Here is a 9,168-nt window from a genome sequence, read left to right as displayed (position 1 = left end):
CAACTCTAGCCTTACTCTGCTGATGTCAACAAAGATGACTTGGTGGAAAATATGGGATTAAAGTTTGAAGGAACTTCAGTGTGTCCATCAACAGGCATTTCTGTACTATACTGTATACTTTACAAGTCATTCCTATGGAACAGCATAAAACAATGATAAGTTATAGTGCAAACAAACTTGTAACCAACAGTCTGTCACTCCAACAGAGCTTTCTAAAAGAGCTGGTCAATCCTCCCCTTCCCAAAAATAGTGAGAGCTTGGTGGCACAGTACTGTTCATACTCAACAAATAAGATTACGGTAAGCTTTGTACTGTACATAGTAATACACAGGGGGCTAAAGAAAAGTCTCTGTCAGACGCATCACAAATGTGAAGGATATTCAGGAAAAGTGTTAGCGATCCAGGCATAACGCATTAATTAAAACAAAATTCAATTTCAGTGCACTATACTACAGAACTCAGAAGTGGCAACATCAGAAAAGCCAGTAGTACATTTTTTTCCAGAACTCCTTGAGAAAATTATAAACCAATTTGTGGCAAAAAAAAACAAACAAAAAAAACACCACCCATGTATGTTAGCACGCAGTAATGAAAACCTCAGGCTGCATATGCTAAACACAATAAAAAAATCAAAACACCAATGTCTAGCTTGAACAAAGAGATAGTATGATTATATGATGATGTGGACTAGACCCTAAAACAATTGTAAAAAAAAAATCTTCAGACAAAAGCTGAATATACTTCAGAAATAGAGCATTCAGACTTTTCCCTATTGCTTATTGCATCCAATAAGAATTAAAACAGGTGTGCGAAATTAGGGGAGGACAAAAAAAAGAAAACACCTGTGAAAGAAAACAGGCGTGTAACCCCTGTGTCATACTCATCTATTAAGCCTTTTGACAGCCATCACCAAATAAGAATGCATAGTCTCCACATTTGGCGAGGTGTGAGTGAGTGACAGTCTCCACACTTGGCGAGACAAAGTGTGTGTGTGGTTGGGGGAGGGGGTCCAAAGTCTGTGCATGTGTAATCTACAAACTATTAAAATTCAGCCTACAAACAAGTGAGTTCATCCTCTCATTCTGCCATCTTAATTTCTTTGTATAAACATGAATCCACCACACAAAAGTCTACACTATGTAGCAGACAGAATTTAAAAAAGTAATGCAAATTAAATATACATCTAGGAAGACAAAAAGTTACTGGTCTTTTGCAATAAGCTATATTCACACTGACAAGCAAGCTGCAAGTTATGTAACTGAACAAAGCAGTAAGATGGGAGTGATATTCTTTAGGAAACACAACAAAGAAACTCTGGTGCATGTACATATAAAATGCCTTCTATGCAGAAGGCACTAATGTCTGAGGAGGACCAGCAGCAAAACAAACTTTAGACTGGCAAACAGGGCACATGGCATTAATTCTGCACAGATGGGAATGCTCTTTAGTATGAGTGTTTTTTTACACTACCAAAAGAGATGAGTACACGAGGTAGCACAAATAAAACATCACTACAATGAAACAGAAGCCTGTACAGATTACACTGACAGTAAGAACGTACTGTCTTAAGGCAGCAGGCATCTAGATATGTAAAAATTCAAACGGCTATCAATACCACATGGGAAAAACTAATCAACACGCTTAGCAAAAGCATTCATGGTTTCGGGAAAAAAAGGGACTATCTGCCTGCCTGGACAAAAGTATTCCAATATTGTGGTTGGGATGTTTAAGCTGGAAATGTCAAGTAGATCTCTGCGCTAAAGGTTTCATTTTAATAAGGGAGAAAACTTTATAGCATACCTCCTGAACAAGGTGCCTGTATACCAATTAAACACATCAATGAAGGATCCTAGAACTGGACACTGGTGTTCAGAAAAGGTGGAGAAGTTGTACTTGTTAACACCTGCATATCACAAATTAATAAAGAATCACACACTTCCAAAGCAAGAAACAGAAATTAAGATGACTAGCCCTGTAGGAGAACATTTTAATTCAGTTCACAAGAGTAAATTTGACAGTTTACAAGTAACAGTATTGGAACATATTTCTGTGTATTTTTCTAATGAAGATTTACTAAAATATTTATTAAGAAAAAAAGAATCTATTTTCATAATGAAATATAATACTTTGCAACCGATTGGACTAAACAAAGAATGTCACTGGCAAAGTTTTATTTAATTTTTATATAAAATATAAATATAGTAAAGGCAGACCAATTTTTGTTAGAACAGTTTTAAAATGAAGTTGTTTTTGCTTTAAAAAAAGTTTCAAATAGTTAATTGATTAATTAGTTTTAAATTGAATATAAATTACAATGCTTAGAGCGAGCATTTTACTCTGTAAAGGCTAGTGTGGCCGAGGCGCTAGGAGTTTTACTTGTGAAGTTTACACTGTGCTGTATTTTATATTGTACAAACGCTGTGGAATCAAACAGATTTTTATCTGTGTACCAGCAGTTTTCATTGGCAAAATTTTTATTGTGCATCGTATTGTGTTGGAATTTACAGATTTCTATACAGAACGAGTGTCGCTGGTTATTTGGCTGTGGTAATACAGAAATTAAGATGTTCTCTGCCACTCACTGTTGCAGCACTGGCTCCTGGGATTCCTGTGCCAGACCAGAGTTCTCACCTTCCCCCATCACAACAGGGGAACCCCCCCCCCCTACTAGCACCAAAGCATTGGTGGCATAAGTGGATATCAGATTACACCATCGTCAGAGCTTTACGACTGCAGTTTGATAAGCATCTAGAATACTCTAGTTGTACCATCAGCCCATTGGGTCAGCCTGAGGCCATAGCTTGTACAGAAGTATGTCACAGGATTTGCTAATCTTTACATTGCTGTACTTCAATGCACAGGACTAATGTCAATAACTGCATAAAACATAAGAAGGCATGAGGTGTGAGATTCTTCCCCTCAGGAGGAAGCATAACTTGCCAGATTGCCTTCTAGTGTGCCACTTTCAACCAGCAGACCACAAAATACAGCCAAGAATCTCTTCAGAAATATCTTTCCCCAAAAAACATGTGTGGTCTAGGTCCAGTATGGCATCCATTGGTTCTTTCTCTACGTACTCCTTCAAAAAGAAACTCTGACAGGAGGACCTGAAGGGGGAACTTAGTTTGGGAAGTTGATGACACCACTTTAGAATCGGATATCTCCAATAATCGCCAGTGTACCAGTGTTGGAGAGGTACTTTTGCAATACCTTTTTACCAGTCCCTTTTTATCACAGCCTCTTAAAACAACCCCTTTGGAAGCAGCCACATCTTCAAACCCAGACACTGTTGTAAACCAAAATAATTTGGTCAGTCAGTCCAGGGTCCTCTTAACAGGAACTGGATGAAAATGCTCAAACTATTAACAGTGTGGATGACAAAATCCTCATACTGTTGGTTTAGGAGGAAATCGAGAGACTTGGGTCTTGGATGTCTGTCCACATTCCAAGGCCAATAAGGCAGGCAGCATGCCCCAAATCAGGCCCAAGACTCCAACACTCAAATGGTCATTGATGGCTTGCCTCCTCCTCCTCCTCTGTATGGGCATCAGCCTCCAAGCACCACCCAAGATCACTACCCAGATTTTCTTGGAATCAGCCTATCATTTTATACATTTCAAAAAATCCAGACAGCCAACTGCTGAAGAACCATCTGTATAAGGGATATGCTTTGTTAAAAGCCAGCCTTCTTCCTCGATGGAATCTGATATCCCAGACTGTGAAATGGAGTACTGGCTTACGTTAATCAAATCTCCCCAGTCTCCTATGAGTAATGTGATGAAGACACACTTTCTTCAGTCACAATTTGTGTCTTTCGGCTTTTCCCGGTTAGGGGTCGCCACAGCGGAACGCCGGTCCGCTAATGATTGGCAGTTGATTTTTACGTACCGGCTTGCCAAGCCTGACGCACAACCTTCAATGAAGGAACGCCCATTCACGCATGTCTCCACGCAGAAGACGCTCTAGCTGAGAATCGAACCGGACAGCGTCTTACTGTGAGGTGACAATGCTACTGCAGCACCACCACCATATTTATGTTTTTTTCTTCTTTGGATGTCCTTCACAAGATGGAGCGCTTCAATTGGGAAACCAAGGAGCTCTCCCAAGTACAAATCACATACAGATAGTTTTTAGGCCTACCAGAACCAAGTTCTCTGGCAATCCTTTCAGCAGTAGAAGTCCTGGATGGTGCCTTTTATTCTGTTGAACAGACTGTATCAGAATGTCTTAACTATCCTGATTTCTTGCTTGATGTTCCTTACTATGAAGGCAGAAATTTTTTTTGGAGGGAGGTGGAGAATGCATGCAACCAGTTATTTTTATAAAATTGCAAGCTTTTAAACTGTAGGTCAAACTAACACACAAAAAGACAGACTCTTGGCTAAACTGTGAAAAGCCATGCTTTACAAAGACAGGGCATTAACCATTGTACAGAACAAAACCAATCCCGTTAAACCAAAAAGGCAGCAGACCACAGAAAATGGAATGCTCAAATGAACATAAAAGGAAATAAGGAGGAGGGGAGAACTGTGAGGGAGACAAATATGTAGAGATTTGTAGAAAACCTGAAAAGCAGCCCCCCACACACTTTTGTAAGACAGTCTTGAGGGAGGTCCATATTAGCAAACGAAATGGAAAAAATAAGATCCATATCTTTGATGTGTTGGTAATCTTGGACCTTTAAATTTCACATATTTACATTTGGCTAAGAAAAAGCATAGACCAGTAAGAGATGGGGTGTATTCCAATATTAGATATTAACCGGCCAAGTAGCCAAAGCGCTCTCTGTATTGGTATCAGTCAAAGTAGGCAAGGTATTTCCAGTTCACAATGGTAATTAGCTGCATGCAGTGCTACTTTGAGAATTACTTGCATAACAGCAGTGTTGAAAATGTGATTAAAATCTCCACAAGCCACGTTTAGCAATTCTGTTCAAATCTGTTTTTATTTTACTAGCAGAGTCAAAAAAGCTACATGGATTTAATAAGCAAATATATTAATGTTATGGCTAGTTTACGGAAAATACAATCCAACAAAGAAGAGAAGAGAATGACTTTAAAATAAAGGCAGTTAAAAAGTTCATCTGCATTTTATGCTAAATGGAAGGTGCCAATTAACTGCATCCAATTTCAAAACAGATACTGGTCATATGACTGAATGCACACATCTCTAGTTCCTCACAGTGAGCTCTTCTGCATCAGTACTGGATAAAGGGTCTGTCCACACACAGACGAGAAACTACAGGAGTATTTGTGACTAAAGGAAAAACATGTGAACTGAAATGCTAAGAATGTATCTATTACATCAAACACTTTTTTCCCTCTTCCTTGGGTTGAGCCCCAAAATACAAAATTTATCCAGGGTGGAAGAAGCTGGAGGAGAGATCAAGAACAAAGAATAAAGATGGAGTCTTGAAGTACACAGGCACCAAAAGAAACTAGATTTCTGTAGTCTGTCAAAATAGCAATGCTAAGATGTTAAAGGCAAGTGACAGTGGCACAGAAGACATTACTAAACCCACCTGCTCCCCTAGTAATGTGACCACTGACAACAGCAATTTCCAGTATGCAGCTAGCCTTGCTGGAAATCCATTCAACAAGGGTTTAACTATAAGCCACTCCCACCCACACAGAATAAACTGCTATTTATTCTTTCTACACTCCACTACTTCTGATGAAATCGGAGCTGATGAACACTCAAGTATGAAAGGTTCTTTTGCCTACTCTTATTTTGCCATGGCAAAGAAAAAAGGAATGTGCGGACCAGTTCAAGAACACACGTCTAGTAAAAATAAGCTAGTACTCAAGAAAAAACATGATCCTTGTGAAAAATTAGATACGACTCCCTACTATTGCACAGTCTAGGCCCACTCATTGAACTCCACCAACACAAATTAAGGTCTCTTAACTACAGCCTTTCCATGCAAAAGACTTGCAAGCATCAAACTATGGCAAAACTGACCATATTTAATGGTGATGTCTCTTTCAGTTTCTTATTCAGATATGCATCAATTTTCTAGCAGGGTGGACAAAAGTCAAAGGCCACTTCGAAATGAACCAGAGTCTCAAGGTCTCTCATGAAAGGACAATGGAAGATGAAAGACTGCTGTACAAGAAGCTACCATGGCTACCAAATGACACTAAGTCAGGTTTAATCTCCCAAAGTGGACCACTAAACTCAGTGTAACATGCTGGGGGCCGAAAACTACTCAGGACCCACCTATCCTCACTGGCAGTTCCACACCTCAGCTAAATGTACTGCAGTTGAGCATGAATCTGTGCCAGTGAAGTAAGCCTCTTAGCCAGCGCTGAAGGAGATGAAGCTGAAGCAATGCTCGGGAGCTTTCCTTATGCAGTGAAAAGGCTTCTTCCTCTTCCGGGGGTGGGAAGTTTTAGAAAATTGAAAGAGGGAGAAAAAAAAAATCAGTGGATCATACAAGTCTTTCCACACTGACAGAGGCCTGCTCTCTTCCAGGGCTCAACCAACCAGAGATAAATAGCCAAATAATACATTTACTTAAACTGAAAAAACAGATTATTCCAGAGTTCTTCTCTAATGGAGGGCAGCCTAATTTATGCCACTGCACAAATGCAAATGGTTAAATCTGAAGTACTGGCCACATTATCAGTGCAGCCCAAAACTGCAGCAGGCTACATGGAAGCTTACCTCACAAACTACTGACAGAGCTTGGCTGAGGACTTCCTCGAAGATAACTGCTGGTTTACAAGATTTTCTGTCATCCTTTCATAAGGGAAGGCTGCAGTCCAGACTGGTAAGAAGTAAGTCTTGCCACACCTAACAATAGCTTTTTGGCTCTGTGCTTGCAGGAAAGGTAGTAAATAGCCAGTCGCATCTCCCTAGGGATAAGAGAGGAGTTAGCTTAGGATGATTAATGAGGCTCCATTCGGCATGACACGTTTAAAGAGAATCTATCTTCCTGAGCGCTGCTGGAGCCAAACCTTCATAACTCCATAATGTCAAGATAGCATCTCTGACAATCGGCTCCAAAGGCATGACGACACACAGCTTTATACTGAACCTGAGCCTCAAAGGTCTCTCAGAAAACAATGGGGGCGAGACATGAGGCCGTACAGGAACCCATATGGCTACCAAATAACACTCTAAGTCAGGTTTAACTTTCCAAAGTGGACCACTAGTGCAGTGACGGTGAAAAGAAGGAAATCTTAAAAAATGTTCTGAGAAATATGTAAAACCTTATTTTTTTTTCCACGAGGCAGAGGAGGTATATGCCAGTGGATACCTAGAAAGGATGAAATCTGTTTCTGACTACCAAAAATTCAACTCAAAACAAATTTTCATTAGTAGGTTTTAAATTCTACTTGTTTGCCATTAGTCAAACAATATGTATTAAGAAGAGTGATACAAGGAAACGCATTCAAGACGTAGCACTGCCTTCGCCACTGTATACAAGACAGATGCCAACAGGAAAATTGAAAGCAAAAAATGTATTTTTTTAATGGACTCAAGTGTTTGTCCATCTTGCAGGGATAGCCACCAGGCGGTGTATACCTTGACTCTAGATGACCCTGACCGTGTGTGCAAAAATGGGGAAAAAAAGGGGTTGTGGATGGACAGAATCAAGTGTTATGCCTCTAGGGACTATGTGACAGGTAGGGACATTGTTTTTATTAATTTTTTTTATCTTTTTTAATACAGTACATAAAGTCCACAGCATACTACTCCTTTAAACTGTGTGCAGGTGGTTAAGCCATTGATATCCAGAAGAAATGGTCAAAAGGAACACAAATGGTCATACAGCCTAAAAGAATCATCATTATACATTAGCTTGTCTGTTAACTTCCTTGTGCAGATCAGAAAGTACAAAGTCACCAACCTTCATTAAGGAATTACTGTCACACACTGCAATCTGCTCAGCACAGTGAAACGCACTGTTTTGCCATTACTTGGGTGCAAACTTCTGGCCCTGTACCCATTCACACTTCATCAGCAAACACAATCACACAACGTAGCTCAGCCAAAGACTGAGAAGTGACTTGATATAGCCATGGTTTAAAACAATATCTTATTCAACTTGGGCAGAACATTTTTATCTCCTTTAATGAGAGACTCAATACTGAAATAACCTCAGAAAACATAAGTGCCTAAGCCTCTGGCTGGTGTACTTTTAGACCATCAGAATGGGTACTTCTACTTCAGTAATCCCAAAAACAACTATCCAGGGATGTACCATGTGTGAACAAGTGTGCTAGGCTATCAAGGTTGCAAAAAATACCCCCTTCAACACTCTCAACAGGAGTTTAATGGTATACAGTACAGAAAAAAGGACTGGTATGGACCCCTAAAGTAAATACACTACTTGACAAATCTCCCTCCCCCCAGTACTGATTCAGTTCACTGAGAAAACTAGATCTCTAATCCTCAGCCTATGCAAGGCTCAACACCGGCGACTGCAGAGCAAACAGTGACTGAAACATACAATCAGGTTTAAAAAAAAACAAAAAAAACAAAACAAAAACAAAAAAAAAAAACACCTTGGTTTACTAGCATAACCTTGAATCCCACAGTCTTAAAACCCATGATCCTGAGACCACAGTACTGAATTTCTGGACAAGTTCCCCCCCAATGCAGGATCCAATTAAGCACTTGTTCTAAGGTCCACACCCCTTCAGGACTCATGCTAACACTTGCGTTTCGGTTTTACAGCGTTAGCAGGATTTGAGATTTTCAGACACTGTCGCCTTAGGATTATACGTTTCAAAACTGTGATAGTAAACCAAAACAGTAAGGCCCCATTTAGAGTCATGCTGTCTTTTCTTTGGAAAGACTCCACTTTTTTTCTTCTTTAAAAATAGAAACTGTTGCAAGGAGGAGAGAAAAAAAAAAAAGGCAAGCAAATAGTCACATTCTGTTTGCCTCTAATGCTACATAACCACATGGGTTCCCCCATGCCTTCAAAAAATACTGGTGACCCATAAACTTTTCTCCAGTCACATGTTGTAGTGTAATGATACAAAACCAAACAGTTAGTATTTCCGATAGGGTTTCTGGAAGTCCCCAGTATTGAGCCGAGGCCGTGGTAAGTCACCAAACATTTCAGTCCCATCTGAGACACTCATGGCAAGAGCTTTCATGCTGGCAGCAATCTTTTCTAGGTCTGGGGATGGTACCTGCAAAACAGAAATGCAA

General features: G+C 39.9%; 1 protein-coding gene across 2 annotated transcripts in view; it reads right to left on the bottom strand.

Annotated features, from left to right (window-relative positions):
* Positions 1-3,960: 3,960 nt before the first annotated feature.
* The window catches only part of AKT1S1 (AKT1 substrate 1), a 480,046-nt gene continuing 474,838 nt past the window's right edge, over positions 3,961-9,168 (bottom strand). For both annotated transcript variants that reach the window (XM_044059601.1, XM_044059600.1), the window contains exon 5: positions 3,961-9,149. In XM_044059601.1, coding sequence (XP_043915536.1) covers positions 9,006-9,149 — 144 coding nt within the window. In that variant the 3' untranslated portion in view covers positions 3,961-9,005. The remainder of the gene's footprint in view (positions 9,150-9,168) is intronic.

The sequence above is a fragment of the Protopterus annectens genome, chromosome 17.part0 (genome assembly GCF_019279795.1).
Source record: "Protopterus annectens isolate FY-2018-M chromosome 17.part0, PAN1.0, whole genome shotgun sequence".
Classification (NCBI taxonomy): Eukaryota; Metazoa; Chordata; order Ceratodontiformes; family Protopteridae; genus Protopterus; species Protopterus annectens.
The sequence above is the reverse complement of the archived record's forward strand: the minus strand, read 5'-3'. Positions and strand labels throughout refer to the sequence as shown.